General features: G+C 38.6%; 2 protein-coding genes across 3 annotated transcripts in view; one reads left to right on the plus strand and one right to left on the minus strand.

The window, feature by feature from the left end:
- NAA50 (N-alpha-acetyltransferase 50, NatE catalytic subunit) overlaps nt 1–13,222 on the minus strand; it is a 30,309-nt gene extending 17,087 nt beyond the window's left edge. The window contains exon 1 of one of the 2 annotated variants that reach the window (XM_017858569.1): nt 12,864–13,222. In XM_017858569.1, coding sequence (XP_017714058.1) covers nt 12,864–12,871 — 8 coding nt within the window. In that variant the 5' untranslated portion in view covers nt 12,872–13,222. The remainder of the gene's footprint in view (nt 1–12,863) is intronic. The other variant, XM_017858568.1, reaches the window with a different exon arrangement.
- Nucleotides 13,223–13,733: 511 nt separating this feature from the next.
- The window catches only part of ATP6V1A (ATPase H+ transporting V1 subunit A), a 64,065-nt gene continuing 53,661 nt past the window's right edge, over nt 13,734–24,137 (plus strand). The window contains exon 1 of the mRNA XM_017858573.1: nt 13,734–14,027. The gene's annotated coding sequence lies outside the window, so the exon portion shown is untranslated. The remainder of the gene's footprint in view (nt 14,028–24,137) is intronic.

The following is a 24,137-nucleotide window of genomic DNA, read 5'->3' on the forward strand; positions in this document are numbered from 1 at the left end:
TGGTGGCGCGCACCTGTAATCCCAGCTACTCAGGAGGCTGAGGCAGGAGAATCGCTTGAACCTGGGAGGTAGAGGTTGCAGTGAGCTGAGATTGCGACGCTGCACTCCAGCCCTGGTGACAGAGCAAGACTCTGTCTCCAAAAAAAAAAAGAAAGAAAAAAGATTTATATTAAATATTAAAGCATTTATAGATGGAAAAGGATAATACATCTAGAGTTTCTTTTGGAAGTGCCCCAGCAAAAAGGGAAAATTATAGGTCAGGCAAAGATGAAATAAAATGGGAATCGATCCTACTTACTGTAGTTGATTGATGGGGCTCATTCTACTGTTTCATTTCATAAATGTTTAAAGATTTCCACACATCCACCATGGAATACTACACAGCCATAAAAAAGAACAAAATCACATCCTTTGCAGCAATATGGATGCAGCTGGAAGCCATTATCCTAAGTAAATTAAAGTAACAGAAAATCAAATACTGCATGTTCTCACTTCTAAGTGGGAGCTAAACACACGGTACACATGAACATAAAGATGGGAACAACAGATACTGCGGACTACGAGAAGAGGGAGAAGGGAAGGAGGGGCTAGAGGTGAAAAACTACCTGTTGGGTATCATGCTCACTACCCAGGTGACAAGATCAATTGCACACTGAACCTCAGCAACATGCAACATAGCCATGTAACAAACCTGTACATGTAATCCCTGTACCTAAAAGTTGAAAAAGAATCCCTAACAAAAAGTACAATAAAATACAAACATTACTCATTATGTAAGGCACAACAAGCTGCGGTACTTTCCAGGCATGTTATTTTTGACACTAAAACTCAAAGTAGAAAGTAAATGATTCCTCATTTATTTCTTACTGTATGAACAAGTAAAAGGAGGCAAGACCTTCAAACCTTTAATACACTATGATTTCTCAATCCCCAGCTGTACAAGGCTTCAGTTTATATAGAACAGAAATTGAATGAGAGCTGAATGAGTAAGCCTTCCATTTGGGTACCAGATCACTCTTCCAAATTTCAGCAGTGTCCAGACAGTCTGTTATCATCTCTGCCTTTGGAATAAACACCTATTAATACATGTTCTGACAGCTCCCCCCCCCCATCAAAACTAGTGTCAACGCTTTTAAGGTATGAACGAACAATTTTAAAAATGATTTATATGATGCAGTCTAAATGTTACCCAATGAGACTGAAGTGTTAAATAAAAACTAGGTGGTAAAGGGAAATGCACTTGGATTTTTTAAATGAAAGAATTCTCTTTTAAAACATATCGCTTTGACAGCTATTTCCTGAAACATAACTAGTTCATAGCGTATAACCTTTGATTATGGGACTATACCAGGCCACCAAGGATGTCTGTAGTAAGATGAAGGTCAAAGAAAAGAATATAAGAAACACTTGAATTTTAGAAGTAAAAGAACAGGAAACTACAAAGATGTCCAAGAAACGATTTTCAAGAGAAGGGAGGAAAAAACCTGGAGAGTAGTGTTACAAAATCAAAGAATGAATCCCAAACCTGGTTATATACCAGAATCATCCTGCCAGTTAAAAATTCAGATTCTCAAATTCCACCTTGGCAGCTTTACTTTTGTAATTAAGCTTGTTATGTAAATCATCATCCAAATTTAACACCCATCTAAATTAAATTTCCCACTGCATGTGTGTAAATTCCTAAATCTGAGAAATCTGGTGAGGGAAACAGGGGCTAAGTGGGCACAGAGAATGGGTCATTGGAAAAACTATGCTATATGATCACAAAGGATCACAAATTGTTTGCTTACTTCTGGTAAGAATGTAATATAACGTAACAATGTAGACTACCTTAATTTATCAGCAGTTTAAGACCTTTACTCTGCATATAAGACACAAATCACCCGCCTAAGAGTTAAATCAGCCATGTGGTCACATCTATTTGACCCACAAGTTTTTTGTTTGGTTTTTGAGACAGTCTCCCTCAGAAGCCCAGGCTGGAGTGCAGTGGCACGATCTCAGCTTACTGCAACCTCCACCTCCCAGGTTCATGTGCCTCAGCCTACCGAGTAGCTGGGACTACAGGCGTCCACCACCATGCCCGACTAATTTTTGCATTTTTAGTAGAGATGGGGTTTCGCCATGTTGGCCAGGCTGGTCTCAAACTGCTGGTCTCGAATTCCTGGCCTCCGAAAGTACTGGGATTACAGGTGCAAGCCACTGTGCCTGGCCTGACTCACAGTTTTCCTTTTGTTTCAGGTTTTACAAGTTCAATGCTAATATTTAAATTAAACGATTTTATATAAAGTCTCAAATTGCAGCTTCTCTTGCTTTACTGATTTACTTTATCTGCGTGGTCCCTGTTGGCAGTAGAGTTTATGGCCCTACCTGTAGAAAAGTGAAGACAGTTGTTATTAAATAAACTAAATTACTCTCTCAGCTCAAGTAAATTGGTGTGATATGCTACTTTTTCTTGTTTTTCAGATCCATAACAATCAAACCCCAAGGCATTCTCATACCAGAATTTTTAGACTAAGAACTGAAAGTGGGACAGACTGTGATGTAAATAAGAAACAGCTACTGCCAAAGTGCCTACAGACAATTTATACTAAGTCCTTAAATGTGAAAAATGCAGTTACTTGTCTGCCTCTGCAGACCCCCATTGGCTATTCATTTGTGCCACAAGATTGTAATTTCATATACGTAACTTCTGGGCTTAGAACATGCTAGTAGGAAAACTTTACCCTTGGCCTATAAATCAAGCAGTGTGACGAGATAATGCACACTAAATTTTGGCACAGCAATGTCAGATAATATGGACACAAATGTTTTTAGCTATTTAACTTATTGCCAATTACGCTCATAATTGTAAAAACATTTAGTAGCAATATTCTGAAAGGCCACAAGATGGGGATATGACTCCACAAAAGTGGGTCTCGGTAAAAAGTTTTTTTTAAGAAGGATGGTTTCACTATATTGCCCAGTGGCCTTGAACTCCTGGGCTTAAGTGATCTTCCAGTCTCAGACTCTGAGCAGCTGGGACTACAGGCACCACATCACCACACCAGGCTCAAAGTGTGACTTTTTAAGTTATATAACAAAAAGTGAAAATGAAGTATAGAGAAAGCTTAAAGCCTGTTTATACTTTAGTGAGTAGCACATAATTTCAACTGCCTGTTCATTTGTTGTCTAGAGTATTTGATCTGGACTGGATCTATTCCCCCTTCATTTTACAGATGATGAAACTAAACCTTCAAGAGACAAATGTACCTGTAGTTATACAGACAATTATGGATAAAGCTAGAATCAAGCCTATGTCTATTAATTTCCATTGTAGCACAAGATCAGTTACACCATGTTCTGTCAAAGGAGTGATCTTTACCCCTCCAGGTCACTTTTTAAAAAAAGGGAGAGAGATCTATTGGTAAACATTTTTCCGACGTATACTGATAAAGGTTCATTTGCATAGAACTCAAAGCATCTTTTAGTAAGGATCAAATGGTCCTTTGATTTAAAAATGTCAAGGGGTTAGAAGGGAGGTAATTTTTTCTTAGCTAGCAGCAATGTTTCTAAACTCTTACCCTGCAGTAAATTACATGAAAGAGTGATTCCTCTGGAAAATAAAGTCCTTCAACCTGAAAGTAAGCCCATTCAAGATTTATCACACAGCTTCAACACTAACTGGGTCAGGAGGTCTTAACCTGTCACCCACTGAGATTTCTACCTCATATGAACTATATTACCATTTCTGTCCTTCCAAGGCACCTCTGCCCTGCTACAAACATTTATTTTTATACCTTAACTCTTCCATAAAACTATAAGACTTAGGGCAGGATCTCAAATATTTCAGGGAATTACTAAATTACTTTTAGTAAGTTTCATCTCACCTATATTTTACAGCAGCGTTTCTCAATCTCAACATTGGCATTTGGGGCTACATTATTCTTTGTTGTGAAGCACCTTTCTGGCGCACTGTAGTATACTCAGCAGCATCTCTAGCTTTTACCCACCGGGTGCCAGAACTCTCCTACATCCTGTTAGGACAACCAAAAGTGTCTTCAGACATTACCAATAATTGGGAAGAGGGGGTGGTGGTTGCCCTAGTTGGCACTGTTCTAGAGGTTTGGCGCTAATTTTAAAAGTGAAAGTGGGGCTGGGCATGGTAGCTCAGGCCTGTAATCCCAGCATTTTGGGAAGCCAAAGTGGGTAGATCCCTCGAGTCCAGGAGTTCAAGACCAGCCTGGGCAACATGGCGAAACCCTGACTCTATTTCTTTGAAAAAAGTGAAGGTGGGGTGGACCAGCTCTCCAAATTGTATGTCTGCAAGTATCAGAGGTATAAAAATCTCAGTAATTATTTGGTTGGTTACTAATGCTAAATACACACACGGGTACAATCTGCTCAAGACTATAACCGAAAAAGAATCAAATTATTCTTTGGAAAATTGTTTCCACTATCATCCACATATTCAGTTAAGAAAGCTCCTTGCCAGCTTATGGCTTTTCTTTCACTGCCATCTAATATATTAATATTTTTATTTAGAAATCTCTGAATCCAAGCCAATATTTCTGACTGGTTACTGATGATCTCCACAAGAATCTCAAATTCAACATATCCAAACGTGACAGCATCATTTTCCATAAGAAATTAGAACTACTCTACAATCTATGAAGAGCCCACTGTTCATCCAACAGAGAAATTTAGTTTTCTATGTATTCTTTATGTCCTATTTTAATCTCTGTTAATTCTGTTTCCCCAGATACCTACAAAATAGAACTGGCTCAGAAGCTAGAATCTTTGGCCATTCCTATTCAGATTCAAGCCATTCCCTTTAAAGACAACCAAGGCTCAGAGGTTTAAACACCTTTATTAGTGACCCTCCTGCTAGCTATCATTTGTGGTATATAAAACTAAAACTTGGTTGTTTTTAGTTCAGTATTTTTTTGCATTATAGTAAGTTTCCTTTAAAATAAACAACAAACAATATATACTAGAAGCAGGAGAACCCAAACATACCTTTAAATATACCCTAATTTTCTGGAAAGAGAAGTGTTTGAAATGCTCCTAAGTACAAAATATTTTCCTTGCTTATCCTTGTTTAACAAGTTCTACCTCTAAAAAAATGTGATTTTTTTTTTGTTTTAGACAGAGTCTCGCTCAGTCGCCCAGGCTGGAGTGCAATGGCGTGATCTTGGCTCACTGCAAGCTACGCCTCCTGGGTTCACACCATTCTCCTGTCTCGGCCTCCCGAGTAGCTGGAACTACAGGCGCCCACCACTGCGCCCAGCTAATTTTTTTGTATTTTCAGTAGAGACACGGTTTCACCGTGTTAGCCAGGATGGTCTCGAACTCCTGACCTCGTGATCTGCCCGTCTCGGCCTCCCAAAGTGCTGGGATTACAGGCGTGAGCCACCGTGCCCGGCCAAAATTTTTTATTTCAAATGACTTGGGCCCTAATGTCTCACCCCCACTCTCTAAAGAACATCATCTTTGTTTTGTAACTTGAAGTTAAGGCAATCATCATCTCAATTAATAACTGGATAAGTTATAAAAAACCTATGTCACAAAATGACCAGTAAAAATGGTATATGTCCAAACTTCACCAAGTAATCATCAAATCTTTAAAAAAGGAAATGCCATTTATCACCTAATCAGCAAAGTAAAACTAGAGTTAAAGCAAAACGTGAATATTTACTCAAAGACAACTTGTAAGGAAGCTATTAGTTATTTCTATCACTTAAAAATCTGTTAAATATGAACGCATCCCAAAGAAAATTTATACCATTCTTGGCTGAAATGTCAGCCACAGTATGTTTTCTTGAGGTTTTTCCAAGTGCCCTTCCCCTTCATTAGCCCTTGGAAAGAGAAGGACATTCTCATACATTGCTGACAGAATAAATTGCTACTATCTTTTTGGAGGTCAACTGGCAACAAACATCAGAGCTTTAAAAAAGTCAGTACCTTTGATCCAAAAAATTAATTCTTAGGAAATTATCCAAAAGAAGTAATTAAGGATGTGTGTCAGGTAGTTTTATGAACAAGCATTCCCCACAGCACTACAGGGGACTGAGTTAAGAAGCCTCTGGAATTGGAGAACAAGATTTTCTCTTAAGAACAGTTTCTGACAGAGGCAGAATATAGCTTCCACTAGCTCAAGGAAGATGAATACTTCCAATTATCTCTTCCCTACCCTTTCACAGCAGACCAAGTGACTAAATGGCAAAACTTTTAAGCAAAAACCAGAATGCCTCAAAATCCTTCACCACAGAGGTATAAACAGCCATAAACTATCTGTTGGCCCACAAGTTGAAACATTTAGAAATATCCACCATCTGGGAAGTAGATGCTAAAGGAAAAGTTCATGTTTTATACAACTTTGGCTTTTTATGGGTTTAACACAGGACTGTCCAACAGATATACAAATGACATACAAAATTTAAAATGTTTAATATCTTGGGAAGACTTCCTTGATATAACAAAAGTTTAGTATTCACATTTACAAGGGGGAGAAATAATTTCAACATGTAGTCAAAATAAAACTTATTTTACCTTAAATTTTTTTTTCATTCAAGTTTAGTATCCACATTTACAATGGGAAGAAATCATTTCAACCTGTAGTCAAAATAAAACTTATTTTACCTTAAAAAATTTTTTTATTCCAAGTCTTTAAATCCAGTTTACTACACTCACAGCATGGCCCAANAATATCCACCATCTGGGAAGTAGATGCTAAAGGAAAAGTTCATGTTTTATACAACTTTGGCTTTTTATGGGTTTAACACAGGACTGTCCAACAGATATACAAATGACATACAAAATTTAAAAATGTTTAATATCTTGGGAAGACTTCCTTGATATAACAAAAGTTTAGTATTCACATTTACAAGGGGGAGAAATAATTTCAACATGTAGTCAAAATAAAACTTATTTTACCTTAAATTTTTTTTTCATTCAAGTTTAGTATTCACATTTACAATGGGAAGAAATCATTTCAACCTGTAGTCAAAATAAAACTTATTTTACCTTAAAAAATTTTTTTATTCCAAGTCTTTAAATCCAGTTTACTACACTCACAGCATGGCCCAATTCAGCTACTCATTTTCCTTAGAAATATTTTATCTCTATTTACATTACACAAAATCTGCAGTAGATCCACGTATCTAAGTTATTTCAAACATACTTAAAAACTGACCAATAACTGTGAGTTTTCTTTTGAGACAGGGTCTCCCTCTGTCACTCAAGTTGGAGTGCAGTGGCATTATCATGCCTCACTGCAGTGCAGCCTCAACCTCCTGAGCTCAAGTGATTCTCCCATCTTGACTTCCCAAGTAGCTGGGACTATAAACACACACCGCCATACCCAGCTAATTATTTGTAGAGATGAGGTCTCACTATGTTATAGCCAAGCTGGTCTTCAACTCCTGGGGCCAAGTGATCCTCCTGCTTGTCGGGATTATGAGTGTGAGCCACAGCACCCAGCTGAGAATCAGCTTTCACACTATAAAATTTAAAATTTAGTTCTGTCATATAAGGCACATTTTTTTTCTGTTTTTTAAAGGTCGCTTTTGAGACTCAATGACAAAAGGTGAACAATAATCAATTTGGTAAAACAGATTAACAGTACCCTTTAAAGCTTCTGTTTCTATGTCTACTAATGGCTTCCCCACATAGGCAATATCATCTAGACTATACTAGAGTTTTCAATGACTCCATCATAAGGACTAGTGATGGTAACAGAAGCTTTATCACTTTGAACTTCACAGATGTTATCAAACTGAGACACTGTATCTCCTTCTTTTACATAACATTAACAGTTACTTCTCTAATCCTTTGTTCAGTGTCTGAGAGTCTGAACTGAACCTGTCCACATACAGCATTAGATGTTTTCAGAAAATGATGTGGATGACTATACTTGAATGAAGGATAATCAAAGAAATACACACAATTTGGCTTCAAAACATGAACATTACTACAAGTTGGAAAACAGTGAAACAAATCAGCTGCCCAGCATTCCTGCTCCAGGTCAACACACAGACTGCAGCCATCTTACCCAGGAAATGGCAACTGTGCCACAGACCACAAGGTACATTTTAACTGTTCAGTCGCCAACTGTAGCTAGTCACAACTGTAGTAGACAGAACAATAACATTTTGCCATTAAGTTAGGCATTGAATAGACTTAAATATAACTCTCATGTTCACGACGGGAAGAATGTTTCTACTGGGTTACTACTGGTATTGTACTGGTTACTGCAGGCTTCGTTTAAAAAAAAATGAAGGCCAATCATTTGAATAATTGAGAAAGAGTATCTCTTCAGATGTCACACAGCTGAAAGCCATAGGGAGTACCTGGAAGAAAAAATCAGGAGTCAAAAAGATTTCCACAGGCCAAAATGGAGGATGTGGCGAAGCAAAATTTAACAAAGATATTAGTTTGGTCTGGGCAGAGCTTTATAAGGTTTAGAAAGAGATTTTAATTGACAATACAGACAATGCCCAACAATGTAAAATTAATTTGACCATAAATTACAGTAACAGGAAATACATAATTTAGGCCAATAATAGTTCTTACTCTACTGATATGTGCAGTAATATTCACATAACAGAAGTCAGGATCTTTGAAATTATGATAAACAGGGAATATATCTTGATTCAATAAGATGAGTGCTTGGACTAAGTCACTTTTAAAAATCTTTTCCAACCCAGAAAGTATTGATTATTCTTTGTTTAGAGCTTTACTAAGAGTTGTATGCAATTTCAGGAAGAAATCACACCACTAATGGCAACACAACATGAGTCAACAATGCACACAACCGTATAGGCAGCAGTTATACTGCTAAATTACACGATTCTATTTACAGATAGATGCAAACACTTGATCTGATGCTTTAACTATACAACTATGGTATAGCTGCGCCATATCATTAAATACTGAAATAAACTTTATTATGATTTACTTCCCTTTTATTTTTCTTTTATTGGAGAGGACAGTACATTGATTTAAAAAAATCTTATGGTGTAAGCAGGTTATATTTTATATGAATTCATCTCAACACAACAAGGGCACATTACAAAGTATTTGTTAAAATTCACTATCTCAATCAACAAACCACAAATTATTTGTTTTACAGAAGGAAGGAGTATAAACTGTAGGTTTACGAAAGGTGTCAAATGCTACATCAGCCTGACTAGCTTTTGGTTTTGCTGAAAAACAAAACAGCAATACAACCTTTAAAAAAAGTTTTCTGTTTTTTTTTTTAAGACTAGGTTTCGCTCTGTTTCCCAGGCTGAAACGTCGTGACAAGATCATGGCTCTCTGCAGCCTTGAACTCCGGGGCTCAAGTGATCCTCCTGCCTCAGCCTCCCAAGTAGCTGGAACTACAGACTTGCACCACCATGCCTGGCTGATTTTTTTATTTTTTATTTTTTTTAGACAGAGTCTTGTTCTGTTGCCCAGGCAGGAATGCAGTGGCGTGATCTTAGCTCACTACAACCTCCACTTCTCAGGTTCAGGCGATTCTCCTGCCTGACTTATTGTTTGTAGAGATGAGGTCTCACTATGCTGAGATGCTAGAAATATTCCTTCTGCCTCTTTCCCGTCCATATGCTGTTAGAGGTAACCACTGTTCTGAGTTCTTAAAGTTTTGTTTCTGACTGCAGAATCCTACATTTTAATTTTATTTTATTTGGTAAAATGCCTCCCTTTACTATTCCAAATAGTAATCTGCACTGTTCCATATTTATATTACTGCTACCTACTTTCCCATCTTAGTCACATATTCATATTTTGTTAAAGACATTTTTTATTAGGACTAATTTGCATCTCTTTACTACAATTGAAGGCTAAATGATTTGGTTTTATTATACTTTCCATTACACTGCCTAACTAGATTGCCGCCTCATTCATGGTTATCTGTGGCATACCTTCTTGCTTGAAATCGCCTTCCCTAGAAAAGAGGAGATAAAAATGCCACCCACAAATTCAAACTACAATGTCCCTGGTTCACAAAAACAGCCAACCTCAAAAGGATGTAACATCTCCTAGTATATCTCAAACTTGTAGATGTGCATATAAATTACATTCAGTAGTTAATAACCAGAAATTTATCTTCTATGGAGGAAAGACATGCCAATACAATGGAAAGTCCTACTGCTACTACTAATAAAAATACAGTAAAAATATGAAGAAAAACCAAGTACGTTTTAAGTTTCAATATGATAGGCAACATAGGCAACAGTGTACAATTTTAAATATTTAACTGGTTTTGTGTTGGGACTTCTGCAGTTTCCAATTTTAGATATTTCAATTTACTGTTTACTTAGCTCAATATACGACAGAACACTTAGCAAATAAAATTTCATACAAAAACCACATAATCAGGACCACTGTTTCATTTTTACAGGTCATTCCACATTAAGAGTCAGGACTATAAAACTGACCACACTGTGCACGGTGGTACAAGTTTTGGAACTGAAGGCGCTTAACTTATTTTAAACCTATACTGTTGTAGGTTCGGTATCCAAACACAAGGTTCACACAACTCATTTGCTGAGTGTCTTAAATACAGACTTAGCACCCGAGAGTTCATTTGTTAAATTAAAGGGATTATTCCTGTGAAATCACCTTAAAGGTTTACAGTAAAGAATAAAATTCTAAGCTCCCAATCATAAGAAGTATTAAGAACTTCACAGGCATAGTTACTGGCATAAAGGTACAGATTCAATAATTTTAAGTTTCCTCTAAATTCGGCCAGTTACCCATTTCTAGGGATCTGCCTTCATCAGGTTACATGTAAATATCCATTTTAAACAGAGATAATTGCTCCATGAATATACTAATTAAAGGTAGATTGTGAATAATATGACTGTTCAGCTCCATTTCTATCGCCACGTTAGGTATCAGAAAGAACATCACACCCTATAGAGTCTGAACTAGATTGAAGATTTTGGATCAAAACATACAGAATAATTTCCTGGCATCCCCCTTTGTAAATCCATGGCGATTTCAACACTGGGAACTCTTCAGCCTCGTTTTTCTTAACAGAACATGACAAGTAAGTATTGAGTGCCTGACAATGAGTACAAAAATGAGTAAGAGTCAGCAGCTATGCTCGAGAAGTGCAGTATATACCACCCTTGGTGGCTCACGCCTGTAATCCCAGCACTTTGGGAAGCAGAGGTAGGTGGATCACTTGAGCAGGAGTTTGAGACCAGCCTGGCCAACACAGTCAGACCCCCGTCTCTACAAAATATACAAAAATTAGCCAGGCATGGTGGCACGCGCCTGTGGTCCCAACAACTCGGGAGGCTAAGGAGGGAGGACTGCTTGAGCTTGGGAGGCAGAGGTTGCAGTGGACCAAGGTCGCACCACTGCACTCCGGCCTGGGCAATAGAGCGAGACCCTATCTCATTAAAAAAAAGAAAAGAAGAAGTAAAAGAAGTGCAGTATAGCAGAAAAACAACATTCTCCAAATATGTTGGATTGTCATCTGAAAGAGCCGAACTTCCCGGATCATGATTCCAGTGGGGCAAATACTTCCTATACCCGTCAATTATATTTCCCCAACTGGAACTCTTTAGAACTTGATGTGAAACAATGTAGGTATTGTGAATAGTTCATGGTTCTTAAACTTTAAAGATTCTTAATACAAAACATACAATTCAACATTAGAATAAATATACAGTATTTAAAGGAAAATTAGAGTAAGGAAACATGTTACAGACCTAAGACCAAATTAAACTTTCTTCGAATCTCTTCAGGAACCTCAAACACCGATACAGAGAGATATTATTTAGCTCCTTGTTTGGGGATGTATGAGATTACGGTGAAAGTGACTTTTATTTCATTCTCAAAAGGGCTGTTGAATAGTTGGAATGACTTCGTTAACTTAAAACATAGTTACGATTTCTTAATCGATTTACAGAAACAACAAACTAAGGCATCGCAGAGAGCTTTTTAACGTTTATAAGCTTCATTTCTTTGAGGGTAAAGACAAGTTCCAAAACGGCTTATTGATGCAATGCTTCGGAAAAATGTTATGTAATTAATATATTAAAACTATACAACTTAATGGTAAGGAGACATTTCATAAAAATTTAAACAGTCGGTCCAAAATAATTCCTGATTTTACCTAAGAGGCAAACGATGAATGACCAAACATTAACTTTGCCAATCACCTGAAAGGAGCAGCGTGGTAAAACTACCCAGGACCGCATCAGCACTCAGGGGCAATAGTGAACTACTGAAGCAATAGCTCCACCTACTGATCCACCCTATACTTCCTTAAACATGTTGGCACCCCAAGTCTACAGTGATCGCGCTCTCTCCCCCCTCCTCCACTCGCTGTGACCCAACCCAAATCTAGTTGAGTCACTAGCTCTTAATACTCATCACCGTGCTCTTTATTCCAATTTCTTCTTCCTCCAGAAGGTTCTGCACAGCTCCCAAGCGTGAATAAAACTGAAAGGTGTCAAACACCGCAGTTCCAGAGTTGAGTCTGGAGGTGGAAGACAACCAAACCACTCCACCTGGAGCGGCGGGCCGGCGGGGCTCAGCGGTCGGCTCCCGGGAAGGACGCCCCGGGCGCCTCACAATAGCCTTTCCATGTTGCCCCACTCAGCCACTTCTCTCCACTCAACCCACAATCGTCCTCCGAACCGAAACCCTGAAGCCACCGGGTCTTGCCTCCGCTGGCCCTTCAGCCCGCCAACAGCCCAAGCCTCGCCTCCGCCCCCTCCGGGAGCCGATGAAACTGAGAAGGCGAGAAATCTCCCTCCGCCGGTCTTCGCCCTGAATCTCTCCACGCCTTCGCAGCTCTCCCCCTCTCCATGGGCCCGGGCCCTTCTACCCCGCCGGCCGGGCCCTGCCCGGCTGCCCTTCCTCACCCTTTCATCTTCCCCGCCTGCTGAGGCCGTCGTTACCACCGATATCAACGCCGTCGTAGTCGCCGCCCTCAGGTCTCCGCGCCCTCAGCTCGGGCCACTCAACCCCGCAAGCCGGCCTCCTAGCCTGGGCAGGGAGCTGGGCGAGCAACGAAGGCCGCGAGAGTCGAGTGAGGGCTTGAGTCTGGTGGGGGCGGGAGTGTCTCCCGCCGCCGTGCTGGTGCCGCCGCTACTCCACACGTGCACTCGGGTCTCTCAGCTCCCTCCCGCCGCTGCCGCCAGCCAGACCCGCTGCCGCGCTGTGACCTTTCACCCCGCCCCTCGCGCGCCGGCGCGTCAGCCGCCTCGCGCGCAGCCGCACTGCTCGCCTCCGCGCACTCTGCCCCCTCCACTCCGGAACCTCCATCTTTCTCCCGGACTGTGCCTTCTGGCGTCATGCTCCTCCTTCCCACCCCCTTACGACACTACTTGTGGGGCTGGCTCGGTAAGCCCTGGCGGTAAAATCCAGATTTTTCCACCCCTCCCTCTCCTATCCCATATCCGCAAGATTGGTTTTCTCGGCCCCGTTCTTCCTGGTTTGTGGTCTCCAGAGTGACCTTCAAACGCTCTTGCCTCCTGGTAGAGTTTTATAAAGTTGGTTCTTCCAAATGTAAAGAAATATGTGTAAAGCTCAAGTAAGTTGGGTGTTTTAAAACAAACGTGGTTAACAATCAGCCGGATAGATTGGCTACCCTCCAGCACGCCTCAAGTTTTGACATCACGTGATTGGCCCAAACCTCGGAGCCTGGAATTTTACCGGCGAACTCCAGAGGGACGGAACCCCACCGCCATTTCCTGTCTCTCGATCGTGGCGTGAACGTCACTTCCTTAGCAATGCGCTCTAACTCTTGCTGTCCACATTTTCCACATTGTGCTTTACAACATAATCCTTGTGAAAAGTTATCGTTTATTTCTTTAATTCAAGAAAATTAATACCAAGGGATCCGTAAAAATACAAGCCTCCCGAGATGTAGCGCGCCGGGTTCGGGGAGGCAGGGCGGAGCTCGACGTCACGTGACTGGTTGGGCCCGCCCCTCCCAACCCTGTGCAGCTGAGGACTTCCCCACCGTGGTGACAGAGCCTCTGGGTCCTCGGTCGGTACGGTCTCTGCACCTCGCGCCCCAGCAGGTGAGCGGCTACCGGTAACCGGCGAGTGGTGGGGATAGAGGGGGTGGAAGGAGGCAGAGGAGAGAGAAGGGAGAGTGTGAACGGCGACTTCCCTGCCTGAGGCTTCCTCCCCGCCGTCACCCTGCACCGGCGAGGAGCTCATTTCTCTTTAACCCCCGCTCCTCCAAGTGTGGTCATTCCTGCTCCTTGGGGTTTGAGATGTCCACCTTTCCCAGGGTTGGAAGTGAGTGCGGCCATTATGGTTCCCAACTCAGAGCCTTTGGGGCTTCGGGTAGCAGATCGTTTCAGCCATTTCACAGGGTGTGCAGTAGACGTTAGGTCCCATTCCTTAAAGCCGATTCTTTGGCCAAGGTCCTCATTATCCTTGCCCTCAGCTCAGAGCTGAGGAGCGGGGAGGTAGCAAAAACCCTGGAGGCAGAGGCGTCTCCGGTGAGACAGGCTTGGGAGGGACTGTCACTGATACGGCCCTCACTGCAGAGTCACTGAGAAGCTTCCCTCCGAAGGTGCTTTCTCAGTAATTCTAAGGGTTTTATCTGACATACCTGCAGGGAAGGTTCCGTAGATGTTCACGTGCTTCGGATGGGACTGGAAGGGTTAAAGAAGGGCTTTTACTTTTTCTTCTCTGAAGGAGAGGACAGTTGAAGGAATACTGTCTTCAAAACGGGAGGTGTTAGTAATGCGACAGTCTCGATTGAATGAGGAGGCGTTGAAAGATGGTGTTGTGGTGTTGTGGTGTGCAGGAGGCCCAGGCTGGTTTAGGGAAAAGTAAGTAGGGTTCCCTGAAACCGAAATAAGAAACTGATTGGGTTGGAAATACTGTTAAACCAAATTTATTTGGCCATATGCTGAAAGGTAGAATCAAGTCGAGATGTTGCTGTCTGCACATGTTTTCTGCCTTCAATCCTTCCCTTTTTGTTATTTTTTCCGTAAAATATAACTTAATTGACACTCCCAATCTATTCCTTGACCGGCTTTGTGGTAAATTAAGGTTAAGTCGCATTTGTATCGCTCTTTAGCTTTCCCCATTTGTAAAACTCCCGGTGCCCTCTTCAGATTTTGATGAATAGTATTTTGTGAAAATACAGAAATTGTTGTCCAATTGAAAATACAGGTGTTGTCCAACCCAAGTACTCCCGTTCCTGTAATGTATTAGCAATGTTTTGACCCCAAACAATGTGCTTTAGGGAAGAATGTTTTTCAGTTTGTGGTTAAACTTTTTTATTTATACTGCAAACTCAGAAAATTCCATGCTGCTTTTCAATTGGAGGTCTTACAAATGTTACAAATTTGATTTTTACAATTTAAATTACACCTTAATATGAAAAATTATATGCTCAGTTAAATCTTGTAGTTTTCTAACTAAGGTAAAGACTGCTGAAAAATGAGGAAGATGGAATCATCTTTGAGTGGTGGATGTGACTGATTTATTTTGTTTTCTGTGTCTTCCAAATTCTGTACAATAAACTGGTCTTATTTTGTTAAGGAGAACAAAAGTTAAAATTCTACAATAGTAGCAATTTAACAAAGTATTTTATGGTAAGTTCAAAATACATAACCTGCCTTATTTTGATGCTCCTTAATAGAAAAAACCTCGAAGATGTTGCTTTCCCCAAGTAATGAAGATTACTATTATCTCTTGTGAATTTACCATTTTAACATTTCATACTTATGACGCATACTGGACAATAGACTAATATATTGATACATTTATGTCACCATGCCTGCTGTAGATATATATATGTAGTTTTATCTATTAATTTTCTCCGTAGTAAGGTTTCATGTGGTCTGGAAGTCCTAACTGGTCCTGTCTGGCTGAGACCAAAATGGGAAAGGGAAAACCAGCTAGAAGCATTGACTACTAGAGGGGAAAATGTCAGTATGAAAGTGGTTGGATGAGTCTGCAGTTTTACTTCACAGTTCCCCCAGTTTTAGAGAACTTGTGAAAGCAATAACTTAGACCACTGATGAAATATAGATTAGTAGTGGGAATTGGTGACTACATTGCTGGTAAGGTTAAATGTGAAAAAAAACTTTGACATTATACACAGATCACACACACACACACATACACAGGATTGGAAGCCTGGAAAACATTTCTGAGACTAGCCTTAGCAGTTTTCGAGTGTTACATGTAGAAATCTTAACATTTATTAGGGAATTGTGCTATAGTCCACCATTACGTAAAACATAAGGGTTTAGTTTTGTTTTAGGGCCCTTGGCACTTCTGGTTTTCTTTTCCTGAGGTCTTTCTTGTTTTCAGTGCCTTTATAGATTTTTGCCACCACTAAGAATGCTTTCTTCCCCCATGGGCAGAGGTAGCCACTCAGTCCTATAGACTTCTAATCATCATCATCATCATCATCATCATCATCATCATCTTTTCTACTCTTCTACTTGTACTTCTAGCATTGTATTTAATTGCTGTTTCCTGAGCTGTTCCTCAGCAAATCATAAAGCTTCCAGGACTGTGAACTATAGTACTATTGTGTCTTCAGCACCAGAATACTGAAGTACCTGATAGGTACTCAGTAAATTGTTTATTGAATGAATGTTGGACAATTAGACAAGGAAATTAAACCACTTTAATTTTTGCAGATCATAACTCTTCCTAAAGTTGTGCACTAAATGTTAGCTTTTAAATATAAACTGGTAATAACCTTCCAAATTTATGGTCAATGCAATAGATAAAAACCTCAGATGACTTTATTAAGGCTAAGACCAACTTACTTTCACAGCATGTTGGTTTACTAGTAAATATGGTTCTCATCAAAATGTGGGGGAGAAGGGAAGAGGAATGAATTGTACTAAATGAAAAAGTGGCTCTGCATGATCTCTAAGTGGACTAGCACTAGACTAAAAGTCAGAGGATCTTCATTCAGCTCTGCCACTTTAGTTATATGTCCTTTTAAGTAATGCTGGGGAGGGGTTCAGGTTTGATACTTAGGAACCTTCCTATGACATAGTCCCTGGGTAATCTATGTGAAAATATCTTAAAAACTAAGTGATGTCTGTAATCCCTGCACTTCGGGAGGCCAAGGTGGGCAGATCACAAGGTCAGGAGATCGAGACCGTCCTGGCTAACATGGTGAAACCCTGTTTCTACTAAAAAAATAGAAAAAATTAGCCAGGCATGGTGGCACGCACCTGTAGTGCCAGCTACTTGGGAGGCTGAGGCAGGAGAATCGCTTGAACCCGAGAGGTGGAGGTTGCAGTGAGCCAAAATCACGCCACTGCACTCCAGCCTGGGCGACAGAGTGAGACTCCATCTTAAGAAAAAAAACTAAGTGGTGTGTAAAATGGTAAAGCAGTGTAGCTCAGACTTTACATGAATTGATTTCCCAGTGATAGAGACCTAGTTGAAGTTCTGGCCTTACCACTTAATAACTATGTGACTTTGGACAGTGTACTTAAGTAAGGTTAAGTTTTCTCATGTTTAAATCTATACCATAGGTGCTATTAAGTTAGCTCATGAGTGTATAATGCCTAGAACATATTTTGTAAAAAAAAAAATTTTAATTAATTTGACTGATAACTACTTTGATTTTAAATACTTAATTTCTAAAGAAGACTTAAAACAGCCCACAGAATTGACTGATGTCCCTGTGAGCAGCAGGTTTGGGGCATGAAGAAGGGAGTAGAATTTGAAAAGAAGCTATTACCCAAAAAATGGGGAACAAGAAAATGTACTTGTAGCAAAGATTCTAAAACAGATTTATTAATTGTATCTGAAAAATATCAAGATAAAGTCAATTATTTGGGCAACTACAGTGTCTTAATATTTTCTGTGTAAAGATTTTCCAAAGCTTGTAATCATTAATATATGGAATCAATTTAAGGAGGCAGTTTTCAATTTTGAAGTTTTATTCCTGCAATGGATTATAGAAGTATGTTAAAATTGTACAGATTGTAGAGCAGGGACTTTTGAGTTAATGCTTATAAGCTTAAAAATTTTGTGTTTTCAAAAAAATCAAGTGTTTTATATCTTATTTTATCCTTATATGAAATAGACAAAGAAATGTAGGGAACATAGTGGAGACGTAAACTAGAGTAAAATTCTTCCCTTCTTAAATTCATGATTCACAAGGATTAGTAGTTTTGCAATGGAAAATGTCAGTAAATTAAACAATAATTTAAGTATAGCTATCATGAGTTTATGAATCACTTTAATCCTGAAAAAAAAAATTATTCATTTGTCCTAAGGAAAGATTTTATTAGGAGTTTATTGACTTTTCTTTAATGTTGTCTGTTATAACAAGTGTATTTATTGATTTATGAATGAATTTATTCTTTATGCTAAATAAGTTTATTGTAAATAAATAAATTGTGAGCAATAAAAATGTTTTCCATACAATTTCTGAAGAGAATATTAAAGTTTTGCTATTCTCTTTTTCCCCTATGGGGAAATTAAAGCGACTTTGATTTTTATAAGTGTATTCATTTATATTTAGTATATACATATTATGTATATACTATATATAAAGTAAATATTTGTGTATAAAGTTCATAATGTGTGTGTATGTATATATAAAGACAGCTGAAGTGGATATGTACCTTCATAGTAACATATTTATTTTTACCTGAAACTATTGAACTGATCTTTAGAATTATATGATTTATTTACATTTGAAACTCCTTTCTGTTTATTTCTTTGTAGTTAGCTCTAGTTAATAAATTTACAACTGTGATTAGCAGTTTTTAAAAATTAATAGTGTATCATAAGTATTTTCAGATTTAAATTTTAGAAGGAAACACTTTCTTATATCAAGGTTTTAAAAATCACTATTATTTTTCGTATTATTATTATGACTAACTTACAATAAAAATTCCAGTTTTGGATCTTAATGCTATCTATTGAAACTGTTCTCTTGGTGATAAGCCTTTAGAAAAAATTTTTATCTGCAATATGTCACATTTTGTTTCTTTTGTGAAAAATAATTAAACTTATTTCACGGAAAATAAGTGGTATATGATATGATATTGAAGAGTTTCAGATGTGCTTGAGCAATGAAAAGCACCCAGACTTTGTAAGTTTTTAGTTCGTAGTTTAATTTTTTTAATGTTTATTTAAAGGTAAAATAGAGAAGACTAATTGAATTGGAAAATACCTATAAAATTGAAAAAAGGGCATATGTGTAATAATAATAGTATATACATATGGAAAAGTTGTAAGGAAATGCATCAAAATAAGTTACTATCTCTAGATTGATGCATTAAAGAAAAAATTAAAATTTATTAGTATACCTTCTGTATGTTTGAATTCATAATATCAATAGATATTGAGAAATATTTCTTAATTTGATGTGGAAAATTAAGGCACCTAAATAATTCTTTCATCTTAACTACTAGGATATCTTAAGTGAAAATGTTTTGTCTTATCCAGATAGCTGAGTAAGTTATTTAATTTTATAGGTGTGTGGATATATTTTTAATCTTAAGTATATAAGTGCAGCAGAATTTTGAAAAGCAGAGTAAATCTCAGTGTATAACCACATTTGAAAGGGATAATTCAATCCAATGGTGAAAAAAGCACATATATATCATAAATGTAACTGATACAACTTGCTCATCTAGAAGAAAATATAATTGATCCAATACATTGCAACATATGCAAAAACTGATTTCAGATGGATTAGAGGCTTAAATGTAAACAATAAAATATTTAAGATATTAATCTCCTAAATTTTCTTTATACATACAATCTAGATGTAGTTTTTTAAACCAAGATAGGAAACCTAAAAGTCATAAAAGTGCAGATAGATATGTGAGACTGCATAGAAACGAAGGATTCTTTAGTGGCAAAATAAAGGACCAAAGACAAAATCAGGGGAAAACAGACTTGAAATGTATGTAACAGATGAGTTAACCATTGTAAGAACTCTTACCAATTAAGAAAAAGTTCACCCAGTAAAAATACAGATAAAACATGTCACCAGAAGTTCACAGAAGAGAAATCCAAACATTCAACAAACATAAAAGGATGTGTAACCTTACTAGTAATCAATATACTAACAATGAAATATTCTCTGACAAGCAAAAATTAAGTGGTAATCCTACTATTAGCAGGGATATGTGGAGAAGGATTATCTCATAAAATGCTAATGGAGATGTGAAGTGCTAGAGTTTTTTCCAGTAAACAATCAGGCAGCATGTGTTAATACTGAGAATACATGTATTTTCCACCCATCAGTCTAACTCCATGTAATCTTTTCCTTAGAAATAAAAGCCCCAGTAAGAGTTTACATGAGTGTTAGTTGCAACACTGTTTCAATGTTTCAACGTTAGTAGTGGCAAAACACTTGGAAACAAAGGGAATGCCTGTTAATAGAGGTATTGTTATATAAATTATGGCCTAGACATTTTATAGAATGTCCTGGCCGGGCGCGGTGGCTCAAGCCTGTAATCCCAGCACTTTGGGAGGCCGAGGCGGGCGGATCACGAGGTCAGGAGATCGAGACCATCCTGGTGAACACGGTGAAACCCCGTCTCTACTGAAAACAAAAAAAAAACTAGCCGGGCGAGGTGGCGGGCGCCTGTAGTCCCAGCTACTCGGGAGGCTGAGGCAGGAGAATGGCGTAAACCCGGGAGGCGGAGCTTGCAGTGAGCTGAGATCCGGCCACTGTACTCCAGCCTGGGCGACAGAGCGAGACTCCATTTCAAAAAACAAAAACAAAAACAAAAAACAAAAAAAACAAACAATGTCCTGAAGTGATTAAATGGTAGGAGTTAAATCTGGTGATTAGAAAGGGTTTCCAAGTACATTCTGAAAGGATTTCTTTCATGTATCTTTTCTTTTTTTTTTTTCTGAGATAGGATCTTGCTCTGTCACCCAGATTGGAGTGCACTGGTGCTGTCTTGGCTTACTGCAACTTCCTCCTCCTAGGTTTAAGTGATCCTCACTCCTCAGCTTCCAGAGTAGCTGGGGCTACAGGTGTGCACTATCACACCTGGCTAATTTTTCGTATTTTTGGTAGAGACAGGGTTTCACCTTATTGCCCAGGCTGTCTATCATGTATCTTAAGAAAAAAAAAATTACAAAGTACAAAGAAACATTTGTAATGATGTCTCGTTTTTTATAAAACCAGTTGAAAAACACCATGAGTTTTGTATATTTTTACCTGGTTGTCACCATTGGAAAGAGGAAATAAACAGAAAAAGGAAAGAGAGTATCCATGGTAACATATTTATATAAAACTACATGTTTGTACATGTCTGTGTATAAAATGGATTATAGGAGACAATGGGCACTAAGGTGATTTACTTTCTTCCTTACACTTTACATTATATGTTTTTATTTTTACAGTGGACGTGAAATGTTTCTGTAATTAGGAGAAACAGGGTGGGCATGGTGGCTCATGCCTGTAATCCCAATACTTTGGGAGGTTGAAATGGGTAGATCACTTGAGCCCAGGAGTTGGAGACCATCCTGGGCAACATGGCAAGACCCCCTCTCTACTAATAAAAAATAAAAAATTAGTTGGGCATGGCGGCACGTACCTGCCTGTAGTCCCAGCTACTCAAGAGGCTGAGGTGGAAGGACCACTTGAGCCCGGGAGTTCAAGGTTTCAGTGAACTGTGAATGTTCCACTGCACTCCAGCCTGGGCATCAGAGTGACACCCTGTTTCAAAAGTAAAAAAAAAAAAAGAAAGAAAAATGTACCACAAAATGATAGGGATTACGAAATAGGATTACAAATTGGCATGTTATTTTTGGTATGGATAATCAGTGCTCTAGACACACTTTCTGCCTTAGAGATGTAGACCACATTGCACAAGTATGGGATCTGTCACCTGACTTAATCATATGGCAGAATCATAAGAAAAGTCCCTATTTGGGTTTTAGCATATAAACTGGATCACAAGATTAACTTGCCTTAAGAAAACTCTAAGCAAGAACTTCTTTAAAGAAGCAAAATAGAAAGTATTTATAATTGTTTAATACTTGATTTCTGTCCTTTTAAAAGTATCTCAATAGAATACGTCATTCAAAGCCTCGGTAGAAAATAGCAGATGCTTTAGAGTTGGTTTTGTTGCATGCTTAAAGTAGCAGTATTTTTTTCTCATGTTGCTATTTCTTCCCCCTTTTCATTACCAGTTTTATTAATTGCATATATGTGCTTTAATGTAAGCTGTCCAAAGTCTTTTTTACAAGAGTTGGGATATATGTAAATAAAAATAATTTTAGAGTAGTATTAACATGGCAAAGAAATGAAGGACACCAGACTATGTGAGTCAAATCCTGGCTCTGCTTCCTAGTTGTGTTACTTTGGGGGGGTTACTTGTGTCTTTTTGCATTGCATTTTTCTCAACTTTAAAGATAATAAGAGTATTTAACTTCACTGGATGTTGTGAATAATATAAGAGAAGTGAGTGGAATAATAACTGGCACATAAGAGCCATATGTATATTTGCCAGCTGGATGCAGTGGCTCACACCTGTAATCCCAGCACTTTGGGAGGGCGATGCAGGCGGATTACTTGAGCCCAGGAATTGAAGAGCAGCCTGGGCAACATGGCCAAACCATGTCTGTACAAAAAAAAAACCATTAGCCAGGCATGGTGGCGCACACTTCTAGTCCCAGCTACTCGGGAGGCTGAGGTGGGAGGATTTCTTAAACCTGGGAGGCAAAGGTTGCAGTGAGCTGAGATTGTGCCACTGCAGACCCTGGGTGGCAGAACCGGACCCTGTCTCAGAAAAATATATATATTAGAATAATATAAATATGTGCTATTATTTGCTCAATTAGGTGTAATTTATAATAGTTTTTCTCGCCTTAATTGTTTTAACATTCATTGACTCATCCAATATTTTTAATTCAGTAGAATGGGTAATACATGTACAAATATGGTAAAATTTATATATTCATACAAGTGTGCTTTCTCTCCCCTCATCCTTATTCTTTTCTTCCGCCATATATTCATCCACAAATGGTAGCACCTCTTCATATTATTCTGGACCTTACATTTTTCACTTAAGAGTATTACCTTGGAGATCTGTTTACATTGATACAGTTAAAGCTGCCTCCTTCTTTTTAATGATAGTTTAGTATTCAATTGTATTAATATACCCTCATCATCATGTAACATTTATTGAGCGGTTACTCCTGATCCAGATGCTTTCTTAATACTTTAGTTTTATTAACTCATGGAAACCTCATAGCAACCTATGAGATAGGTACTATTTTTCCATATTTAACAAATGAGGAAAACTAGGCACGGGATGATTAAATGTCCAACAGTCACACGGCTCGTAAGTGGTAGGGCTCAGGATTAGAGCGCAGGGAGTCACTTTCCAGAGATTGCTGCCATAATACCACTAAACATGTAGCCTGTCATAGTATTACAAGGTATTTAACCAGCCTTCGTATTAATGGATATTCCCATCTTTTGCTTAAGAAACAGTACTATAGTTAATATTTTGTTAATAAATATTTTGTACACCTACAGTAAATTCCTAGAAATGGACTAGCCATGTCAAAGGTAAGTACAATTTGAATTTTGGTGGGCACTGCCAAATTGCTTTCCAATTTAGGGATGTTCAGAAGTTCACCTTTGTCCTTAGTAATTTGCCAAAATCTGCCATTTAGCTAGAGTCTTTGGAAGGTGTGCTTTTAACATTTCTAGCATCCCTGAATTGTATGTGATCTACCATCATGTAATAGCTTAAGTTACTGTCATATAGAATTAACATAATAATGTCAGTATGAGAAAAAGGTGTGACTTTTGGACTTATTACTTTCAAATAATAGTAAATATTTTAGATATAACTTGAAATGCTCCTTAATGTGATTTATACACTGAAATTCTATCAATCAAAGTTTGAATAGATACTGTTGAAAGAGTAAAATGCTATAATTGTTAATAATTGTGAAAGTTGCTGATTTTATGTACCAAGGCAATTATGTAAGAGTGTTCAGCCGGGCGCGGTGGTTCAAGCCTGTAATCCCAGCACTTTGGGAGGCCGAGACGGGCAGATCACGAGGTCAGGAGATTGAGACCATCCTGGCTAACACAGTGAAACCCCGTCTCTACTAAAAAATACAAAAAACTAGCCGGGCGAGGTGGCGGGCGCCTGTAGTCCCAGCTACTTGGGAGGCTGAGGCAGGAGAATGGC

The sequence above is a fragment of the Rhinopithecus bieti genome, unplaced genomic scaffold (assembly GCF_001698545.2).
Source record: "Rhinopithecus bieti isolate Rb0 unplaced genomic scaffold, ASM169854v2 scaffold_45617, whole genome shotgun sequence".
NCBI lineage: Eukaryota > Metazoa > Chordata > Mammalia > Primates > Cercopithecidae > Rhinopithecus > Rhinopithecus bieti.